This window comes from Centroberyx gerrardi, chromosome 11 (genome assembly GCF_048128805.1).
Source record: "Centroberyx gerrardi isolate f3 chromosome 11, fCenGer3.hap1.cur.20231027, whole genome shotgun sequence".
Lineage (NCBI taxonomy): Eukaryota > Metazoa > Chordata > Actinopteri > Beryciformes > Berycidae > Centroberyx > Centroberyx gerrardi.
The window spans coordinates 17,611,145-17,635,419 of record NC_136007.1 but is presented as its reverse complement, the minus strand read 5'-3'; the positions used below and the strand labels follow the sequence as shown (position 1 = coordinate 17,635,419).

Sequence of the window (24,275 nt, the reverse complement as noted above, 5' to 3'; positions counted from 1 at the left end):
CGGAGGAGAAAGATTAAGTCAAAATCTGCAGACTCCTGCACACTGTCTTCACTTACAAGGGTTTCATTTCAAGACACAACGTTTCGGTCAAGTGACCTTCTTCAGGTATCTCTGACTTTCAGACTGCTGTCTGAAAGTGCAATTTAAAGATACACGCTGGGAAGAAAAACAGTTTTTGGAACTTTGATAGCCAACCTTAAGTCAAAATGCTGGTGTATTTTATTCCAGTGTTTCCGAACATTACAAATGTTACAAATGAGAAAGTAATGTTTTCAATCTCATAAATCACAAAGCCAGTAGTGAGGTGATAGGACACCATATTAGAAATACAGAAGAAGGTCTTAATTTGTTTTAAATTAGCCTGGAAGATGACAGCACTGCTCATATTATACAAGGGGATAATGTTGTGTCTATGCATGGCATTTTGTTTTTAAATTGGAAAGCTTTTGTGTAACCAGCTTGGTACCGGTAACCTGATTTCTCATGCATATTCTTCAGATCATGCAATTCTATGCTGTTTTATTATGTGAAGTGTATTGAAAAATGCATTTCACCAAGCCTATTTAAGTGACACCAACAGCCATGAATTGCGGGTTGTACAACATCAGTAATGTGTCCTGTTCTTTGCCTGCTTGATTGGCAAGTGTTTATAATTAGGCTAATTTTGAACATAATTTAAATTTAATGGGCTAATACATTGTCCAGTCACTCCCACTTAACTACTGCTAATTAGCAAGCAAACAATAACCACAGCCATTGTATAGACAGTGATGCAGGAATGGATTTATCATCCATCTATAAAGCTGTTTACCTGTTTGAAAGTGTTATAGAATAGAAATATTTCTTTGTTTGCCAAACTGCTGAGAGATAATGATGACTGATCTTGGTAACACTCGATAAACTCTTCCTCTTCCTCAAGTTATGGAAAGTAATAAACCCATAGGCCTCCAGTATTTTCTACTGTCAATTTATAAAACAACAAGCAGAAGAGACAACTGCAGACTACTGATGAAAGTTGCAAAACTGACCTATCAAGAACGATGCTAAATGATCTTAGGCTGTGGACCGCTGTTAGACAAGTTATTGTGTCTCACTGTTAATTTGACTATTGATTCATCCATGATGATAAAATGGTAAAATGGTCGACTCAGACTAATTGCATAATGATTATGTGTAAAATAATTTGATTTAATACAACCAAAACAGAAATATTTGACAGCAAACATGGCAAAGTGCATAGTGTGAGATCACCAGGACAGCCATAGCTGTCAATCAACTCTCCCTCATTTCATGTTTTCAAAATTGTTTTTTTTCTTTTTCAATGGGTTGAATTCACTGCTGTAGTTTGTTCATTTGAAAATGGAAAATGAATAGAGGGTTTTCAAAATGACATCAATTTAGTTAGATTTAATGGGTAATTCACTCAAATGTGATGAAAAAGGCAGGACATGTTGGCTGTAGAACTACAAGAGAGAAGTAGGACTGAAATAGATATGACAAGAAGTAGACTAAAATGTCCAGATCTGTTGAGTAAAACAAAATTAAAACTAAAAATTGATGACATTATTAAAATGTGACGTAATAACTAAATGTTCATAATTTAATGAACTCATTAATTCAAGTTAAAAGGCTGCATTAATATTATATCAGATACTAGACACAACCTTCCTGCCATTATCAGGGACCCAGACACTGCCTCATTTTAGTCTAGACTCAAGACCGATTCATTCAGCACAGTCTACTATGTGACAATCCTATTTGTTAAAAGTGCTCTGTAAATAAACTTCACTTGAAACATTTAATTGTGAAACATAAGAAAATAAGTGATTCCCACATCTCTGTGAAACATCAAATTCAAATGAAACTAGATATATTTTGCTAAATTCAGATCAAGTGGCAGAAGAGACCAGGTTCATAGAAATCAATCAATGCATCACTGTTACACACTGAAGAATGTCATTTATACATCTCTGTTTTTATTGTCTATATCCAACAACCGAGGTGATTCCATTACAATTCACCTATGACTTAAAAAGTGCTTAAACCTCAGTGATACAGTAGCTGAAATAGTGCTGAACTGGACACAGTGAAGCTTTTTCACTGGAATATGTTGGATTTACTGTTTATCAGCTTATGCCAAAGCATATGTCTGCAGAGAGAGCAGGAAATTGCAGTTTTAAATGAAAACACTGTCAAAACACTATCAAATTGTTTTTTTAAATTTGTAGGTTTCTGTCAGACAAATGCATCAGACTAGGCTACACTTGAATGTCAAGTCAGCTGTAAGGCAAATCTAGTCCAGCGTTTCTACAGCTGGAGGTTACACATCTGATGAGTAATAATGAATAGTTGTAACACATTGTCATGACTGCACAAGGATTTCATGACAGCTACATGGCATAATTCATTAATACAGTTTCCATCCTTGTGTCAACTTTAGGGTTTCAAAATATTTGTCATTTGTGAAAATCAGTGTAGCAGTGATTTCATTTACTGAGCAGAATTTCCAAAATAAAAATCTCCCAGGTGAGTGCAATGCTGATTGTTATAAACTACCCATTTGTATCCACATCTGTGAAAAAAAGGTTAAATATGATGTTATATGTTTTTTACAATGGTTTTGTACAATTATTGAGTCTATATTCAAGAATGCAGCAAGTATTTATAAAGCTGTCATTCAGGTGTCATAAATGTGCTATAAACTGGCATCTGAATGAAGTGCTACAGTACCACCCATTTGTGATCCTCACTCACGTTAAGAAGACAGGCCAACCCCAACCCTCCTGTTTCATTTGGGTAGATGCTCCGCTCCGTCTCCTCTGTCGAGGAGAAATCAATCACTCCATCCCTGGAGGAATACCAGCTGGCATTTGAATTGGGTGTGCCATTTGGCCCTGTGTGGTGATTGACTCTGCTTTTCCTCATTCCTTTCTTTCAGTCTTCAAATTAATCCCCCATCTTGACACAATATCCCTGTCCAAAAAAACAAACAAATGATGCCTTGGCCCAGCTAAGCCAAACAGGAGTGCTCTATGTATTCATCAATGGATGTTGGCATTGGTTGGGATGAGAGAAGTGTTGTTGGACCTAATAAAGAAAAGGCAGAAAGAAAAATGGTCCATAGCATGAGTGTAACCTTGGCACCAGAAGCTAAAAGGGCCCAAGGTCTTTCTGTGCCAAGATGTAGCAAACTTTCTTGGAGTGCAGCAGCTAACTCTTGGTCCAAGAGCAGGCATAACATTAAATCACCATGTGGTGTGTGTGCTAGCTCCTAATCCCCCATGTGTGTGTGTTCATCGATCTTCCTTGTGCTGTGGTGTTTGCACTGGGCATCTACTTCATTACCACCTCGAGCTGATATAATTAACATACAGCAGATAAATGACTTAAAAGGGATGAACTAAATTCTTTTTTAAAACATTCTTAAAAAGCTAATAGACATCAGGAAATAGCTCAGAGAGAACTGAAGAGAAAGTGCAGTTAAAAGAGGGAAATAATGTGGTATGGAAAAGAAGGAAGTGAAATCAGTTGAACCAACCGTACCTTTGTCAAACTCACTACTTCTCCCTCTGTTTCTGCTTTTTCTGCTTTTAACTGTCTGTGAAACTCTGTGGGCTTTATTTAGAGGGTTTGTGTAAAAAAAGATGAAGTGTAATTGTTTCTGCTAGTTCAGTTTACAGATGTCCATGTTAATATGGCTACACACCTGTCCTGATGAATATGATGGCTTGCTTTGCTAGACAGAGATACTTCTTGTTGTTGATGCCTCTGCAGAATGGCTTCATCAGGTTTTATGTCTTTGCTAACTTACTAGTGAACAGTATAGTAAGCGAGCTCATATACTGTACTAGCAAAAGCACAGAGCGAATTAGGAAGAAACACATCTGGGATGTTTTTTTTATTGATTTCCAGTAATGTGTGTTGGTGCGTGAGATACAGACAGCTTTCTTCACTCTCAAGAAGACTGCAGTCTGCCACAGCCGCAGTAAGCAGCTGATGAGGGAATTCTGTTGCTAGGACACCAAGTTCTATTGAATGAATGATGTGAAATAAGTTCACGATTTTGACTGGCTACTTCCTGAAAACAGATGTACTGTAGATGGAGTTTCATAAACCAAATTGCATGTGTAATACTGATCTAAGGTTAACCATATAGGTAATGTTGGATAGGACAGGCTTTATATGAGATTAGTATTTGCAGGTTTGGGAGGGTAATTTTTTAAAGCTAATTCATGATTGCATTCTTAAAATTGTAACTAGTAATATAATCCACAGGCAAACTCGCACTTCTCAAACTCAGTAACATAATTGAATTACATTCAGTTCATTTGTGACTACATCACATGCAAAATCTATTGGAAAATCCCAAATATCCACAATTTGAATTGTGTTGTCATCATCTGCAGCCATTTTCAACTATTTTTTTCAGCAACTGCAAAGTTAATGTCTACAATCTCACAATCTAAATGCCTTTTTTCCCTCCAAACATGCTTCCAAAAAAGCATGTTATAATCTGTTTATAACAGTAGATTATAACATGCAAAAGTTTTTACAGTACATATAATAATGATTACCTCTTTGTAATCAGTGCTCCGTCCAGTGTGATTTGTTGTTCCCCAACTCTGTAAATAGCAACTGATCATTCTCCCTTTCTTTCTTTCCCTTAGGAGTACACCATTGATGTGTTCTTCCGTCAGAGCTGGAGGGACGAGCGGCTGAAGTTTGACGGGCCCATGCAGGTCCTTCCCCTCAACAACCTCCTGGCCAGTAAGATCTGGACTCCTGATACCTTTTTCCACAACGGAAAGAAATCTGTGGCCCACAACATGACAACTCCTAACAAGCTGTTGCGACTAGTTGACAACGGCACCCTTCTCTACACGATGAGGTGAACCACTGTTGCACTTACCCAACAATCCACACTGACTCTTCATTTGCTGGTTGTCATGATACCATTTCACCCTCTGCTACATATTCTGCTAGTCGTCAGGAGAGAAAATCCACAGTAGGTGTCACCTGGGGTTGAGAATCAGATAGACCAATAAGGTGACCTGTACACAGATGTCCCTTGATAAATGAATTGGGGAATGGAGTTGTAGAGAGTCAATGCAGCAGCTACCTGGAGCAATGTGTCCGACTGTCAGAGAAGTGACTGGGATCCAATCTGGCCCAGCCACACAAACAGACAGGTAACTAGACTCAGTGAATAACACTCACTTGATCAAAGGATTGTCACTATGCGTATTCAGTACCGTAAATACATTGTATATAGCATCAGGTACTACCAAGAGATACACATCTTCATCTAGAGGACTAAAACAAAAACAGAACAAAATATATCTGTAAGCAACCATTAGCGGGGTCCAAGGCTATGGGGCAGATGATTTGACAGTGAGAATATAAACTTCATTCATCATTATGGAAAAGTTTACATCTCAACGATGGAACATTTCTGTGACAGTCCTGCAACTGCAGGTGAAATGTTGCCTGACATGAAAATTTGCCAGTTAGTCCTGATGGTGGCGCTATTCAGCATGACCAAACCCGGTCTGTCACACTTTGGACTCAAGTTGGGTTTCTCTTGCATCAGGCGTTTAGGAGCTATTCCTCACTTCCTGTTTGCACATCTTTGCCATCAACTAAACTTGTGCTCCACAGCCAAATGGTTTGGATTTTCAAAACTCTGGGTAACAGCCATAATCTAGGAAGTCCATATATGCTGTGTGAAAAATTTTGTTGAGATTGAATCAATTTTGCGGGAGAAATAGCGAAAATAGGATTTGCATACAACTCATAATGGCAAAAAAACACTATTGTGGCAGAAATGAAAAAGCGTATGTGGATGGATTGGATTTGTCTTGAGCGAAGGAATCTGAGGGGTGGAAAAATTGATTCTAGACCTTATGGTTCAGGAGTTATCAGCCAAAACGTAATCCCCAATCTGGTCGATCAGTGTAATCTTTGTTGTAGTGGGGGGGATTTGAAACCTATCCATCGAATTTGGTTGCTCTACGACTTACAGTCTCTGATGCACAGATCGTTTTAGGGCAGGGAAAGAAGAAGAAGAAGAATCCTAACAAAAACAATAGGGATTGAGCTCTATAGGTTTGAAACCCCCAAAGTAACAGTAAAGTAACAGTAAAGTAAAACATAATGCAAAAATGTACTGGTTTCAACCCATTTAATGTTTCAGTCAAAGCAACCTTCCCTCCACCTTGCGTCAGCCTTGTGACTTGTAAACATGATGCTTATGATGCTCATCCAGAAGGTCAGTGCTGATTTTTAAGGTTGCTCATGTGAATTTAATTGCGTGTGCTTTACATGAAACGGTGAAAGAATTTAATTCTTAAATATGTGAGGTCCCTCATGAGTTCATTTGATGTGGTGGCATTTCTGCCAAGGCTAGAAATAACATTTGATCTCCAATGGAGTATTGCAAGTCTACCCAGTTTGAAGCCACATTTCTGTTCTCTGTTAGGAGCTACCAAAAAAACATGAATTTCTGTACTCACCATTATATGTGTTTCTATTGTACTGGGCTTTATTCAGATGCTGTAGTTTATTCATGATGAATCAGTTTAATTATATAAGCCAGCTATTTCAACTGGAAAATGTAAGAAATATCATGAAAAATGATATTGTTAATACATATTATAAAATGCCTGAACCTGAACTTTTTTAATCAGCAATGGCAATCATTTTGTATCCATCTTACCTTCATAATGGAGCCTTAACTCTTCAATGAAATGGGCCTGATTGTTCGAATTTAGATTTTGATGCAGGTATTGGATTAACACTGTCTAAAGAAGACACGGAAAACATTTGAATTGTTTGAGCAAACGTATATTTATTAGACTTTTGAAAATCCATCTATATGCAATCCTTATAGCAAGTTCATATCGGGTCATGTTAATGCATCACAATAGTACTTGGCCTTGATTGGCACGCCTCTCTAAGCAACTGCTTAAATCCATCTAATCAGCTTGTTTGCAGCATTTATATTGACAAATACTCTGGAAAGCCTCCATTCTGCAGGCGTGCTTCATTTGAATTGAAGGAGCTGGTATTGTCTGCCAATAATGGTCCAGTGCTGTTCTGCGTGAGAGAATTTCTCACTCACATTCATTTCATATAACCTAAATTTAAGCCAAGCTATGTGTGGTTGAAATAAAGCATGAAACACGTTGTTGTTTCCCTGTGGAAGAGAATATTTTATAACAAATTTACGTAAAATTTAAAGTATCCCCTTCAAAGGCAGTGATATTTCTCTTTGGTTGAACATTTTTGTAATACTTACACAACTTGCAGTGAAATACCTGTATTGGAGTTCATGGATGATCAGCCACCAAAAACAAATATAACTGTGTATCCATTTGTTGCAACAAATGGTTTAGGGTTATGAAAGTGTTTTGAACAATCTCAAGGTCCAATGGACCAGTAGTGAACCATTTAATGAATATTGTTGGATGTTGAATATACGTTATATTCAATATACTGTATAGGGAATAGAGTATACATAATGGATGTACTGTATAATCTCTCATCTATAGTATGCCTTGCACTGTCCCTTTATACTTCATGTGAGGTTCTGTCATCGTTGCACCATGTGTGCACCTTCAGCTTCCTTTACTGTGGTCTGTGATCAAAGTAATTCTATTTCTGATCTGTGTAATTTCATGCCTTTGTTTTGTTTCTGCCAGAATGTCAGTACAACTTAGTAATGAGATGAATTTACGTTTAAGTAGGATATGTGTGATGCATTGCTCTCATTTGATTTATGTTGTATTCAGTTAATTTGTGTAGTTACTGAGCCAATTATCAGTGATGAGGCCGTGCCAGAGACAAGAGGGCAGTAAGACAAGGACACAGTGTTGTTACAAGTGCAACACACGGTGCAAATTAGAAACAATAACTTAATTTGTTACAATCCATTGTAGCTTTATTAATAGAGTGTGGCTGCATCAAGATTCACATGTGGGTCATTCTGCAACAGGGATCTCCTGGGCTAGAAATGTCACCCTCTGGTCCCGTATGAGACAGTGACGAAATGTCAGATTCTACACATTAGCTTGCTTCGTTTATCATAGTTTTCATGCAGTATATAGGTTTACATATTACATTTTGTGCTCAAGCTACATTTTGCTTTCGAAATGAGGATTTCTAACAAACAGTTATCACATTTACATGCACAGATAATTCTGTTCTTAACTGGTTTTAGGTTGTTGCATGTACTGTAAACATAATTAAGTTCAAATAACCTTATACTCCAGTTATGAGAAACTATACGTAGGTTTTATAAGTTGACATTTTGTTTGAATTCAGCAAAAATAATCCCCATGTTGGGTGAACAAGAAAGAGCAAGGTAACATGTCAGAATTTCTGCAATACTGATAGTGCCATTGCTCTGCTATTTGCTTTCAAAGTAAATTTTGTGGCTCAGACATCTGACCGAGCAGGGGGGCTTTGCTCTGAGTTGTCAATCACCTGCACACTCACCGCCGCTGGCTGACTGTGTAGGAGATAGGGGGGAGCGGGGGGCTGAGTGCGTTCATCTTCCTGTTTTCCTTCAAATTTGCCTAAGATGCCTGGCTTACTCCGATATTAAACGTTTTACTGTGACATGTAAACATCTTACTCCTTTCATTTTTGGTTTATGCTGTCTGCACAAACTCAGACTTGCATAGGGTTATGGGTATATTTTGATGTCAACAAAAAACATGGCAGCGAGCAATCTGCCCTACAAGCTAAAGGCCAGGTAGTAACTGCATGAGACCGAGACAGAGTGAAACTGAGAAAATCTTCATCTTCATTATCTCCAGGAACATTTACAATACAGTATTAAATAATTACAATGAGAAAAAGAAAAATTATGTAGCTTGAATAATTTGCGGGTTATTTAATAGCGAACATTAAGAAAAAATAAATGAAAAAAGAAAGATCTAAATAGTAACATGAACAATATGGAACAATATGGAAATCAATAAAAACAAAATGTACCTGCTTGCTGCCAGTTGCTCCCTAACCCCTAAATCTTCCCTCTCCTCTCCCAACCGCTCCCCTCACCCTCCCATGTGTCCCGATGCGAACGCCTCCTACCTAGCCTGTCTTGCCCCACCAAGATCCATCCTCAACCCTCCATACCACTCATAAATCCTTGATCTCCCATAGCCTTCCCATATCTATTCCCATAGGATGCTGTACTACCCCTCCCCCAGCCCTTTCTCTCTCCCCTCTCAGCCCCTAATAAACATCTCTTGATCTCTTGTCATGATCAAACACCCCGAGGGGAATGCTGTTTGCCTTTGTAGGGCAGCAATATTTGCTATTACCGTATGGAATATCATGTCTTTCCCCTGTAATAGAAGCAATCTCAGTCAAACGGGGAGGGGGTAGCTGACAGCTGCACCTTTTATTTATTTTTTATTTTATTCATTTATTTTTTTTGCTGGTGAACTGTTCTATCTGTGGGCGGGACACCAGAGATGGACAGGAATATTCTGTTAACTGGTTTATTTATGGCAATAGGGATGCTCCATTGTATCATAGGCTATCAAAGGTTAATGTAAACGGCTTAATCTGAATAAGACCTTAACCAGAATTAATTGCCAGGTTCTTCCATGCATGTAACACTGATTTGTCTTCCCCAGGTGTCTCACACAGTCTGTGTAGGAAATTCTTAACATGTCTGACCATGAATTGCAGTCATGAATTACACTCTATAGTTTTCTCATGTGACAGGTTGCATTAAAAACGGCAACCACAACCATATTGCAGCCTGACCAGTGAAGTGTTTTCTCTCTCTCTCTCTCTCTCTCTCTCTCTCTCTCTCTCTCTCTCTCTCTCTCTCTCTCTCTCTCTCTCTCTCTCTCTCTCTCTCTCTCTCTCTCTCTCTCTCTCTCTCTCTCTCTCTCTCTCTCTCTCAGGTTGACCATCCATGCTGAGTGCCCCATGCACCTGGAGGATTTCCCAATGGATGCGCACGCCTGTCCTCTGAAGTTTGGAAGTTGTAAGTCAGTCCAGATGGTCACAACAAAAGACAGCCTAACATAAAGTCCCACCACAGAATGAGAGTGGCGGTAGTTCTCCGCAGGTGCTGGGTGCCTTTCCTGTCCTGGAACAACTTCAGAGGGCTAATCAAACTGTAGTCACCACTAAAGTGATGATACTGAGCGGTAACTGTCGTGCCACGAAGCTTTCCTTTCTTGAAACACTGTTCCAGCATGACAAAGTTCCCGTCAGCATGGCAAGAGTAGGCAACCAACGGATTGAAGTGTGTGACAGTGATGTTAGTGGGAGTACGCACATAAAGATGAGCCAGTCCGTAGAAAATAAACAACACATTTAATTAGCTATATTCTGTGCTCAGACAGTGTGTGCAATTATTCACCATTGTTTAAAGGCGACTCTCCTGTCCTGATGAAGACCAGCTGGGTCGAAACGTTGATGTAATAAGAAAACACTGGGAGCGTTACTGCAGTGTGCGGCTTGTCTTTTCTTCAAACTCTGTAAAAAAACAACATTTATTATAAATACTAAAAGCAGGTGTAAAATTCAAATAACATACGAAGCCAGAGTGTAGAAATATACACAGCCTTGTTTCATTTTGGGCTAAATGTGTGTTCAACCCTCATTTATTTAATTTCAAATGTTACTCAGTATATCTCAATGGGACTTTAGAATGTCTATCTCCTAGAAGACAAAAGAAAATGATCACTCTTCCACTGCTATATTTAAAATACACAGGATGCACAGCTCAGTTTCTCTTTTGAGCTTTTGTTTTGCTACAATAAATTTTGATCATCTGCTGTAAAGCATGGATAGATAGAATAGTTATACATTGGGGTAAAATGGGAAAAAATATGCCTCATATTTTGACTTCACATCCACATGTTTCCCCCCCTGTTGTTTTACCCTCTCTCTGTTGCGCAGATGCTTATACCAATAATGAGGTAATCTATCTGTGGACCCAGGGAGACGAGAGGTCTGTAGCTGTGGCGGAAGACGGCTCCAGACTAAACCAGTATGACTTACTGGGACATGTTATTGGCAAAGAAACCATCAGTTCCAGCACAGGTACACCACACACTGTCCTGCCTCAGCCCAGGTGGCGTTAGGCTGCTATCAAGGTTCTAATAGTGAAACAAAATCAGAATCAAAGTTTTGTGAGATGAATTTTAAGTCTTTTCAGTTTCTGTTTTGCATAAAATGCATTTTGGTAAATGAATTTACCCTCCTCTGTTGGCATGTACTTGCACTCTTTTTTTTGCCTTTTTATAAAGTAATTGATCTGCACTGTTTGCAAGCTTCTGTCATCGGTTGGTTTCAGCTTTGCATTATTGGGGTCCAGAAAGAAAATGATGACTGTTTTCATTTTTAGGAAAACTATTCAGCAGATTTACAAAGATAATATGAGGAGGTTTACCGGAGGTGAAACTCTATTTTCATTCTGTTTTAGGCTGTAGTCCAGAGTCAACTTTAATAAGCACAGAATTAAAGGAAAGTCTGCCAGCCTGTACTTTTGATTAGACATTCATTTGATCTTAAATTCTCCTTGCCAAAACTGTTGCAGAGGCCCTTTATCTGTCACACACAATCAAATCACTTCTTCATTTCCCCACTGGGGGACTTAAAGCTTATGGTAGCACTTTAACATAAAAGGATGAAATAACAAGGTAAGGGCTGGGAAATGACACAGACTAGTGACAACAAGGTAATTCACAGTAATTATCTGGTAATATCTAGCAGGGCTTCATTACAGTTATCAGTAGTTGCCTCATCATTTCCAGGAAATGGTTAAAACTCTGCAGCAGCCAAATAATCTATTTTTTATGAGTTGTTGGTGAAATAAGTTTGAAAAAAATGATCCGTGCTGTTACTGACAGTCGGCAAGTAATTTTCGATGAAAATCTCTCAAGCAAATAACATTTTTCTATGTCAATTACCAGCTTTAGGTTACAGTGCAAGGAGACTGTAGAAAGTGCTAAAGTACCCAAGTACTGCAAAGCTGTAGATAATAGCTTTCTTCAATGGGGCAGTTGGCAATTACTGAAAGAGCGCTTAGCTTACAACGGAGCAACACTGGCTCCCCAGTCCTGTGAGATTTAACCTCTTCTGGGAGGCTGTTTGCTTGGCTCTCAGGAGGGGAGCAGTCACAGAGATCTGCCTGACTTAAGGTGCGTTTAGAGACCAAAACCACGTCCAAGCATTGTTGGATGGTACTCACCAGGTTTGCCCAGATGATAAGATGTATGGCATCGGCTGTTGGAATGACTGTACTGGTGTGAATCCACAGAGGACACTTTTCTTGAGCTCATCTGTATTGTTTTGCTGTTTGGAGATTGTGCGTGAATTCCTTTAGCCAAGTGGACTGCAGAGGAATAACAGAACCTGCATCCAGCAGTTTGGGGGATTATTATTTTGCTGGTAGTGTCAACATGATTCCAGTCACAACACTGGTTCAGCTCCTGGATCTCAGACATTCGCATTCCTACCAAGACTTTAAACCCGATGGACTACGATTTCAGCCAGTTGAGTGGAAGGTTTTGAGCCAATTCAACCGTAGTTGGAGTCGGTCCAGAGAATCGTCTCAGGGAATGAAAGGCTGTTTCTCTCCTATCCGTGCAACACAGATTCCAAACATGGCATTGACAGCTGGTGCTTAGGGGAACGCAGAATCTGTCCATTGGCTGCAATGAGTGGAAAAATCTGACTTGAAGGAAGGGTTGAACATCAAGGGTTAGAATGACGCAGACAGAGATTGTTTGCACATCTCCAGAAAATTAATCATCAGATCTGGACCCCAATTACACATCCAATTAAGATCCCTGCTCTCCAAAAGCATACTTAACTGAAATGACATCATATCCTAAGGAGATATAATTTAATGATTAAATACATTTATATATATGTTACATGGTGATTATTGTATTGTTTTAATTTGCCATACCTGTGAATACCTACTATATATCCTTTAACATGACATATTAGCAGATAAGACTTGCACATTACAGCTGTTAGTCTAATAAATCTGTGTTATTACCCAGTTCTTGCCCTGTTCTTTTAGGAGTATTTCTCAAGTGCTACCAAATCAAATTATTTTACCAGCTGTAGGTAAAATAGGTTGAACTGCAGATTACAAGTGTGTATTTTAAGACACAAAATCTATCTAATTGGCACTGCCTAATCTCTGGTTATCTGGAAGCCTGTTAGTGCTGGTATGTTATTGCTCAGTCCATAATGATCCGCACAAGAATCAATATGAAGGCTAATGGATTTATTGTGCAGAGAGATGTGCAGAGATTTTGGAGATGAGCGCCTTCGGGCATGAGTGTTTTGTACAGCCTTATTTTCGCAGACAGTACCTTGTTTTGATACACATTAGCACCACACCTCAAGGCTGCCGGTTATACTTACTGTCACCCATTTCCATTATGTGAGGAATAGAGGAGGTGCTCCTTGCAGTGACCTTTTAATTCCCTTGACAGAAAGGACAATTGCATCACCAAATCTGTGCAAAAGTCTTTCAAGCTAGCAATATCGTCTGCCATTTCAATCCTTCCAACCCTTTAATTTCCTCTCTTTCCTTACCTGCCTGAATAAATCATAGGTCGAGTTGAATTGAAGTGAAATGGAGGGAAGTGAAGTGGATTTTTCTTATACAAAGTACACATCACAGCCTCACACTGGAATTTGGAATATTTTTTAGCACATTTTGTCTTTCTCCAGACAACATTTTCTGTCTTGTCATATGGTATAATAGATCCCCTCAGGAATTGAAGACAATCCCCTGAGCTGCTTTGATGATGTACATGCTCATGTATTAAATCTAATTTTGAATATTTCAGCCTGTGTTGTTCTGAACTGAGCATACCTGTATTAATAATTATGATCCTCTGCATCTCTCTCTCTCCGTCTCTCCCTGTTTTTCTCTCTTCACCCTCAGGAGAATATGTAGTGATGACAACGTATTTCCATTTGAAAAGGAAAATTGGCTATTTTGTGATTCAAACCTACCTTCCGTGCATCATGACTGTCATACTGTCTCAGGTCTCCTTCTGGCTAAACAGAGAATCAGTTCCTGCGCGCACTGTGTTTGGTGAGTGCCATCTCCTGTTTTCTACTTAACGATTCATTCAACCAGTCCAATAATTTAGTGACTGGCAAAAAAAATGGACCTCTTAAATTATGAAGTAACAGCAAAACAAATGTGCAGTAATGAGAGGGTGCATCACCAGATTCATTCAGCAGACTGGATGTGGAGAGTATAAAAAATATGTCTCTGCAAAGTACTAATTCACATAGTGAGGTGTAAAATGGAGCTTGTTGCCCATTCAGGTGCAGTTGGGCCTGGGTGAGTGATGATTTGTTTTAATGTGCTTTAATTGCAACATTGCCTTGTGATTACCTCGGCAATTGCAAAACCACCTAATTAATTAAAGATTAGTGGGAGCAAAGTTGGAAAGAATGAGGTCGGAGAAGGTGCAGTCGCCCACCTTGAAAGGGGAGAGGTGATAGAGGGAGGTGTTGCAGTTGCAGCTCTTGAAAGCGATCTTGGACTGCTTTGCAGACTGCAACAGCCAGCCAAGTTTTAAGGGTTATTGCTTCCTGAGCTCTAGCTAATTTTGGCAGGGTGTCTCGTTTTATCTACAGCAGACACATCATTTTCAAAACACGGCTAATCCTGCCCAAATCACCACAGGGCCTTAGGAAGGGTCAGATCCCACTTCTCACCGGGATGGGACAAAACAAACCATGACTCACTTTGAGTCGGTGTGTTAAAGACAGAAGTTAGTCCATTTTAAGTTTAGGGGGAAATGACAGAGGAACAGAAACGCAGCACTCAGTCCTCTAAAACAATGTCATGTTAATAATGAAAGCACCAAAACATGAAGCAAGGAAGAGTTCATTCAAGGTTTATACAGTACTACCTTCAATTTTCTTAAATACAAACATGTTTATGGCTATTACTTTTTTACTGGCTATTACTGTTAATGGCTTAATTATTACTTAATTACCTACATATTTAACATTTTCTCTGTTCTCTGTTCTGTCTGATAAGATTACTATACTCTAGACTAGACTAATATACTCTATACTATATTCAAACATAAGACTGTCCACATACAGTCATTTCAGTAATTTGCCCTTCTTTCTCTTCTTTAACGGAAATGTACAGTTTTGCTTCATGAAATATGATGAGTGTGCCATTACAACCCAGTGCATCCCGCCACCCCACCCCCAACCCACGAGGTGTATTGACGTTTTTTTGAATAATTAGTATTTTGAACAGGGAATGAAGTGAAGCATACATTCTACATTACAAGTAGAAAAGCAAAGCAAAGGATTATTTTCAACAAGATGGTCAGGAAGCAAAGGCTGTAGTGTGCCGGCCTTTTCTAATGCATTTTAAATAACTACAGCTTGTTCAATCATGCCCCCCCCCCCCCCCCCCCCCCCCCCCCCCCCCCCACACACACACACACACACACACACACACATGCACGCATTCACACACACCGGCGTGAACCCTTTTCATTGTATCCTCTGAACTCATCGCAATCATTTCAGTGGCGCAAGGATTCCCCATTTTCAGAGTACAATTCCTTTCATATGAGGAAAGAAGCTTCAATCAATGTCATTATCTCAGTGGTATGATTGAAACATTTACTGTGAAGGATGCTGCTCCCAGTGGCATTGACATCTTACATTATTTGTTCTCATTGCCATATTGTTGAGCTGAAATAAGGATGTTTTCACTGAATTCTCCACTTTTGTGTGCTGCCATAACAGTCACTGCGGACTAAAAGTTTGCTAGATACAACCAGTTCTGAGTTGTTCAGTGTTTAACAGCTGTGCAGCATTTTTAAAATTGATATTTAGTTAATCATTTGTTCCCTGGTAGGTTGCCCGGTTGTGTTTGGCAGGCATGACCTAATATGTTTTTGATGGATAATCAGGTTTGCAATTTTCTCATTTACCCAAGCGAAATGCCTGATTTATATTTATATGAATATCCTCATTGACATTACAAGTCGCTCTCCATTTCGTGTCTTTAAACTGTCCGATGGAAACCTTTATGCAACCTTTTTACCGTTAACATTTTGCGAATAGGACTACTTTCCCTCTGGAATGATGAAAGGAGAAATATCTCAACATATATAACATAGCATACTATTAAGATGCTAACATACAGTCAAGTTGGGCAATATCCAGTATCTGTATAATAAAGCGATCTCTATCCTTTATGAATGTGAATAGTGATCTATCAATCTTATGAGTCACAAATTCTGATTTCTCACCCAGGGATCACCGAAATGAGTTGACCTCCCTGCTCTGCAGCACAATATTAATTTTCAGAGCCTATTTTATTTTTCAACCAATGAGACGGGTGGGAACAGGTGAAGTGATTGCTTTTATCTGCTTGGATGGGCACCCATTCTCTGCTCCCCATCTCATTCCCAGCAACACTGAACATAAAGGCCAGGATGTACAATGATCTATGACAGTTTTCAAGTCTATACGGCAATGAATGTCCAGATCTGTGATTTTTTTTTTTTCACTTTCATCTGTGTTTGAGATTTGTACTAAATGAGTATTGCAGTACCATGGTGATTGTGTGTGTGTGTTTCTGTGTTTGTTAAGCGTGTCTTCAATAGAGACTCTCTATGCTGATCTTTTCAGGAGTCACCACTGTCCTAACCATGACCACACTGAGCATCAGTGCTAGAAACTCCCTACCTAAGGTGGCCTATGCCACTGCCATGGACTGGTTCATGGCAGTGTGCTATGCCTTTGTCTTCTCTGCCTTGATTGAGTTTGCCACAGTCAACTACTTCACCAAGCGCAGCTGGGCATGGGATGGGAAAAAAGAGGGCATGGAAATAAGGGTGAGTGAACTTTTATTTGTATAGCGCTTTTCAAAACAAATGTTACAAAGTGCTTTACAGTGTAGAAAAAGCAAAAAGTACAATTGCATGAATGAAATAGATGCATATGCCATACCAGAGCATTCAAGTAGTTAGAGTGTATTGCAGCACAACAAAGCATCAGCATACCTCTTACATCTTGTTTTACTCTTTGTGCATTTGCTGGTGTTGCAGAAGTTACTAATCACAAACACGTCGCCATCCTCATTAATCTGCAGGATAGTTTGCCTCAAATGAGTCTGTCTCCTCCTTGGTTCTTCTCCCTAGTTTTGAAAGTTTTTTTTTTTTTTTGCTTATTCATTTCTAGATTAATTGCTCTCTATCTTTTCCCTTGATAACCTCGTGAAAAATGAGTATGCTCAAAGTTGATGGCTTAGAAATGCGGTATGGCAAGCTGAGAAAGCCCTCATTTTACACTGGTGTAGCGATGAGGACAAATTGCACTTTGGAAACACTGATAGAAAGTTCCCTCCTTAAAACAGCCCTGAGTACTCTATAAAGACTATAAAGAGACCCTTTATTTATTCATTAACAGCCAAATGGAACAGGGACGGTGGGGCGGAGCAGCGAGAGCAGAAACAGGGGTAAACTCCCAGAGACAGTGGCCCTGATTTATGACGGCAGCCTGTGCTCCGCTCTTATCTTAAAATGAGTGTAGGCTCGTTCTCCCGCAAAAAGATGGTATTCTGACATCTAGTCTGCAGTCCGCTGCATGTTATAGACGCACAGAATGACAAAGTGAGTGTGAATTACTTATTAAAACCTGCCACCTGAGTCTATTTGACTTTTTTGTTTTTGTTTTAATCATATCATCTGATGAATTATAGCTTACAGAAATTGAGTTTGTGAATAGTCTGGGCTAATGCTGCCATCATTTTCCTTCAGTCACTTTGTTTTGTTTATGAAGATAGAGTAGAGTATGGTAAATTAACTTCTTGTTGCATGAGTATAAGAAAGTAGAAGTGCAGACGGATACTGAGCGTTGTTGACGTGCATGACTCTATTTAAGGATTGGATTTCTGCTTCCAGCGTGTTTTTAATTGGAGGGAGCTGCCAAATGTGGGTGTGGGGGTCCAAACAACGTCCCGCTCACTTTTGATCCTGCACTCAAACTGAAGCTAGGAGGAAGTTTCATAAATAAAGCCTGACAAGTTTCTTATGATAATCTCGACGCTTTAATTTGCTATGATTTCTATGATGTTTTATAACTGATGGTTACTATGTCCATCAAATAAACAGGCTTTGATATAGATCAGAGGCATGAGGGAGTATTGAGGTAGGTGCCGAGATGCAGGGAGGAAAATAATGCACTTGGTACTGTGATGAATGTATGAATATACTCATTTTTTCTTGAATTAATTTAGATATAGTATACATTTAAAATAGGCCCATTCATTCTGTTATTGAATTGAACAAATGCATTATTTTCCCATTTTCATGTAGACCCTAAATGAAACAAATGTTGCTAGCCTTACTCTGGTTTCTACTGGCCAAGCTGAAAAGTCTACCACAAAATGTTTTTTTTCCTGTCAACAAATATAGATTAATATTTAATGGTTTGCCCAAAAGCTTTTTGAGATCAGTTGCCTATAACAAGTGCAAGTGCATTCGGTGGTGGAGGGAAACCAATCAAAATGTTGAAAATATGTTAAAGGATAACTTGAAATTGAAAGAAAATGGTTCATATTTTCATTACTTTAAATAAAGCTTCATTTTACACAATTCCGGTTAAAGTAGTTGGTTGGAGTACCGCGTAATATTAGACAGCGTATATTTCAAAATATTTACTTTGAAACTAAGTACTAAGACATAGGATAAATAGCAGATATCATAACGTGATAAAAACACTGGAAAACGATCTACAGTGATGTGAAACAGCGAGGGAATGCAGGAAATGAGTGAAAACTCCAATCACACTGGAATTGTCCTTTAAGTAAAACTACTCTGAAAGGATTCACATCTGCCCTCTATCTTACATTCATTTAAACTGAAAAGCCTGTTTGCACAGGAATCATGAAATTATGCCCTGTTTGCCCTCATCACTCTCATTCATTTGGTGAATGGTGACTAAATGTTGCCGATATTCTGCTACAATAACCATATTACTAGCAGATCAAAAAACGGGAATACCTCTCTTAGCCACAGTCACAACACAAGGAAGAGCATACTCCACCCACTGCCACAGACAATACAGTGCCACAAATCTATTTCCCGCTGCTAATGTACAAATTGTTTGCAGCAATCAGTACAACTTCTCCAGTCTTTATAGCTTGACATTTGGTCCTCTAAATGATTGGCAGAACTGGATATTGCTGCCATGAAACTTTGCAGTCGGCAGGGATAATTCTCAGAATTACATTGCAGAGTGGAGGGTTTTTTTTCCCTTTGATGCCTTGTCTTAATGGCAACAGCCTGTGTTCTCGGGGCTGTGCTGAGCATGCAGTTGTCATGATAGATAAAAAAGAATGGGGTCACAGAGGGAGACACGGCACTCCCATCGCCGTCCTCACTAGTATAAGCTACTGGAGAGCAAAGGAATAAAACCGCACACGCTTTATCCTTGTTTGACATATTTTACATTAAAAAGGAGCCTATATGAAGGGAGACTAGAAGGATTTTTAGTGTTTTTTTAGGAGAGGCATCATAGCACAGTAAGAGAATATGGTGAGAATACGAGTCATACCCAGTTATCCGAGGACGGGCTTCAGCCACCGCTGTTACCGGAACCAAATGATGACTTCATTGGCCCTGGGCGCCGTCTTTTTTAGGCCTGAAATGGTGAGCCATAGACGAGTCAATGTGAACTCATTTGGTGGTTATGGAGCTTCCTTGCTTATCTTCCTCTTTTTGTCACATACATCCTGTTCGACCAGCGATCTACCAAATTAGTTCTCCCCTAATTAGCAAAATGAGCTGGTGAGGAGTTCGGTTGGAATGAAAGCCTGGATACTCTCTGCCCTCCGTGGCACATGGGCATTATCTGGTGGTCTAATCCACTGAGTGAGGAGCCCTGTCCCATCATGCACTTAAAGTGATGTTGAACTTTGGTAGTACCTTGGCTTGTGCAGCTGCCTGGCCATGGTATAACCCCAAAATCAGTGATTCTCTGTTACTTTTTTTTCTCTCTCCATTCACTGCCATTGTATGGCGAAACAGGTCTGAAAATCACACTTTTAGCACACAAATGAACGCAAACAAAGCAGATTCTGACAAATGGAAATAAAATAGTCATGTTGCTGAATTGTGTTTAAGTGAATCGCTTTCTTTATGGTTATTAAATCTTTTGGTTTGAACAAGTGTAACACCGAAATCCGGTCGGAGGAAACTTATCTCAATGCAACGAAGAAAATAGTACGTTTACTCATGACTCATTTTTTATATATTGGCAGAATCTGCTTTGTCAAAGTCCTGTCTCCCACCTTTTTTCGCCTATTTACAATTATTGGTAATCTTACTATTTCTTGTTCCATTGGTATAAGTTTCCTCAAGTTCAACATCACTTTAATGCTTTCTCTGAATGACGCAACTAGGATTAACCATTGCAATACAGTGAGGTGAAATTATGTTACATGAGACAATGACTAATGATCCCTAAACTGTGATTTCATAGCACACTGTTTCAACGTCGTCATCAGAGGCAGGATTTCATCAATTCAGTGCAGTAAACTTGCAGTAAATACATGTTAAACATTCTCTATCTGGTGGAAAACAGATACCTTTTTGTCAGTGGCATGCCGTTTTAGGAAGTGAAAGTCTTTGAGAGGGACAAAGAGGGAACAAAGGAGATAACATACAGGAACAAGTGAGAGGGAGCAGCATTTACCTTGATTTGGGATTTTAAAGCATATTTAATTAATACGGGCCGACAGGTAGCCTGTAACACACTCTGCCCGCTGTGTTGAGACCAAGCTCAAGCCACCGCTACAGCGATCCGTATTCCCAGAAACGTTGTAGTTCAGTGCCACTACACACACACTACACACACACACATTCAGAAACGGGGACAGTCTGCCTCAATAAACAGTGTCCACACCCTCATACACACACATGCTCACATACTTAAGGCTATAAAATATGCCAACACCTCATCTCCAATCTTAGACAGAGACAGACTGTCACAAGGTTTAGTTACACACACACACACACACGCACACACAAGCACACACTGAGCTCAAAAAAGCAAGACATTGCACGGCACATTGAGCCCCAAGATACTTAATCACACTAATAAAGAAATTTTGATGTAACCATTTCCAGAAGTTACAAAGACAAGGTCAATAGATGCATTGTATTCAGGAGTATTTGTGCCTGCAGCTCGCCGAATGACTTTGAACAGTGTGTAAGAATATTTGGCTTGAAGTAAATTGTGTTGTGTCACATTAAGTTCATAAAGACATAAACAGCCCAATGCTATTTGCAGTTTCCCTAATAATCAGGCCATAAATTGCCGCCGATGACGACCGCCGAGCCAAATAGCTTATTGACAGGAATGAGCTTCATGGGGCTTGTATGTCAGGTTGGTGGGCAAAGAACATTCCCAATGCCAGGGATTAACGAGTTTAGGTGGCTGTGATTAGAGTCGTAAGACACGTTTTAATAGTCGGCCCCTATTCCTGCTGATCTAAGCCGTCGCTGTGATAGAGGTGGCGTTGTTAGATCCGGAGGAATCGATATCGTACGAAAGCATCTAGTCATCCGGGGAGCATCGCTGCCAGGATACTCTCTCCCTGCGCTGATATTGGCATGAGATAGACCCTTCAGACAGAGGCTCACAGTTTCTCTGTTTGATACAATCAACTTTCTGTAAGCTCTGTTAGCTCTCTGCCAGACCCTTCCTGGTTTCTGCAGAGCAGCACTTTGTGTGCAAGTGAGTCCAAGCGCAGTCGACTTCCTATTGTCCTGCTCTGTGACTCACTTGTTTTAGGGTGAAATTAATGCATTTTCCTCCTCCATCCAGCCCGCTTACCAGGTTAGATCGCTCCATTGTCCTTGACGCAGTAGTCTGTAGCTTTGGGTTGGTGGGAGATTTATAACACCGGTGTTATGACCTACTACACTGCTAATACTGACCTTTTCCGCTGCGTATCACACTTTAAAAGCGCTTTTCCCGTGTGTTTTAGCACAATAGCAACACACCGGTTTTATCTCAACCACAAAACATTCTTGTAAATGCCTTGTCACATGTGAAAAACTCCATTCACGAGTGTATGTAAAATGAGTCTTGAGGATATAGACATAACAAAACAGTTGGCGATGAGCTGTGTGCGGAAAGAGACCCACCATGCAGCATTTTGGAGCGAAGGGAGGGGCGGGGGGGGTTGAGTTGAGGGAAGAGGGGAGATTAGTTATGCTAATTAAAAAGATGGAGCGAGAGGAAAGGAAAGGAAATTAAATGAAGCTGGAAAAAGTAGAGCAGAATTACAGAAAGGCTCAAAACAGTAGTGAACGTTGAAAGTGAAACATGAGGCTGCTTTTATGTTGCTGCAGATCTTACAGTGACCACTGTGGGTGTGACTGTTGTGCAGGAGAAAACTCCCCCAGTATAGCCTCATACACTGCATGCCACCGCTCTCAGTATGAAAGACAGTGCAGATGATTTCCCTCCAGTAGTAAGAGGAAGCCAGTTTCCCCTAGCCAGTTTTATCTGTTTCCTCTCTCACAAGTTGTTGCCTATAGACGCCCCGGTTGCTCTCGCTGACACAGACACTGTGATTTTTGCTCTGTTTCTAATCCCGCTCTCTCTGCTACTGCTGCCAGTCTGCAGCATCAGACGGCAGCTGAGCCTGACCCTGCAACGACGCTAAATAGGATTGTTCCCATTTCCACGCTCTTAATTTTTCCCAGCCTGATCATTTTGTCATGAATTCTGTCATGGCCTTTTGTCACAGCTAAAGAAATATCTGAATTTAAAGAAAGATGTGATTATGATTAATGATATGATTATGTGATTCAGATTTGGTATGATGCAGATTTGGAGTGCTAACAGTTGAAAGTGCAGTACAACAGTAACATGTTGTGCTGTACTTCCAGGTAGATGATAATGAATGGAGTTGGGTCATTTGATATAATTGGTAAAACTTTTTTCTTTTCTACTTTTCTTTTCAGGAACCCTTTCAGAGTAACATTGCCAGGATTAAAGATATGGTTAGGCTTTGTTTTGTTCTCTAAGTGTGTCGTGTCTTGTGGTGTTGCTTCTATTTCCTCTTTATGAGTCCAAATGGAAGTATTGTTGAGTTTGGTGCTTCTGTCCTGACGCCCTTTACTGCTTCCTTCCTTTTCAGAGAAGAGAATCGGCCTCTTTGTCCAAAAAGGCAAACAACACTTTCAACATTGTTGGAACTACCTACGCCATCAATGTAGCTAAAGATCAAGGTTTAACGACCATTTCCAAGAGTGCCACCGCAGCGTCCGCTAAACATCACTATCTCCAAAAAATGGAAGACCCATACATGGAGGCCAAAAAGTCCTACAACCGTGTCAGCAAAGTGGACAAGATATCGCGTATCATTTTCCCAGTTCTTTTCTTCATCTTCAACCTAGTCTACTGGGCCACATATGTCAACAGAAAGCCCGCTATTATGAAGTCAAACAACCAAAACTGAATTTGACCAAGTAAATACGCTAGGTTTGATGGTTTGGTTTGGCGGTTAGACAGGTTTGCAAGAGGCCAAGTCCATTACATCCTATTGTGTGTGTATGTATGTGTGTGTGTGCGCGTGTGCGTGTTTTGTGTGTCTGTTTTTTCTTAAAAGTTTGATATTTTGCACGTCTGTATAGGTGGAAGGCAAATTTTAGCATAGATTCACATATAGTAGCGGACCTTGGAAAGAGGAAATCTTCACATCAAAATGTGTTTGTGTAGCATTTATTTCCCCCCTCCACTCTGAACCCTTACCTCTGGCCCTGTTCCCTGTCGTGACGAACCTTTGCTGTATCTTGATTGCTTGCTGTTCTGTAGAATAGTCCAGTGTATTTTCACCATATTTTGGACATGCTTGCGCTTCTCTTAGAACCGAGTTAGGGCGAGCATGTGTAGTGTGAAGTTTCCATTATAGCTCATTACAGATGATAAGGTCTAGACACATCCATTGAGTAAAAACCACACACACACACATGCATGCAGGCACGCACACAGTGACACACAGCGGTGCATCAGAAAATGCCAGCAGAGCCATTCGTAGGTTGCCTATTGCTATATTGCGCTCTCTTAGCTAGGGGCGGCCTGTATAGCTCCATAGGAACATCATTAATAATTGTCAGTGTCTGGCCTTCAGCTTGTGCTGAATCTCAACAGACCCGATGCAATATCATCTGGAATTGCTTTTGTGTCCCATGGGCCTGCCTGTACAT

At 39.9% G+C, this 24,275-nt stretch overlaps 1 protein-coding gene across 1 annotated transcript in view; it reads left to right on the top strand.

Annotated features, from left to right (window-relative positions):
* Positions 1-23,527, top strand: part of gabra3 (gamma-aminobutyric acid type A receptor subunit alpha3) — a 78,730-nt gene extending 55,203 nt beyond the window's left edge. Inside the window, exons 7-13 of the mRNA XM_071915215.2 lie at positions 4,668-4,888; positions 9,924-10,006; positions 10,930-11,073; positions 13,943-14,095; positions 16,681-16,886; positions 23,031-23,069; positions 23,207-23,527. Of these exons, the coding sequence (XP_071771316.1) occupies positions 4,668-4,888; positions 9,924-10,006; positions 10,930-11,073; positions 13,943-14,095; positions 16,681-16,886; positions 23,031-23,069; positions 23,207-23,527 (1,167 nt within the window). The remainder of the gene's footprint in view (positions 1-4,667; positions 4,889-9,923; positions 10,007-10,929; positions 11,074-13,942; positions 14,096-16,680; positions 16,887-23,030; positions 23,070-23,206) is intronic.
* The last annotated feature ends 748 nt before the right edge of the window (positions 23,528-24,275 follow it).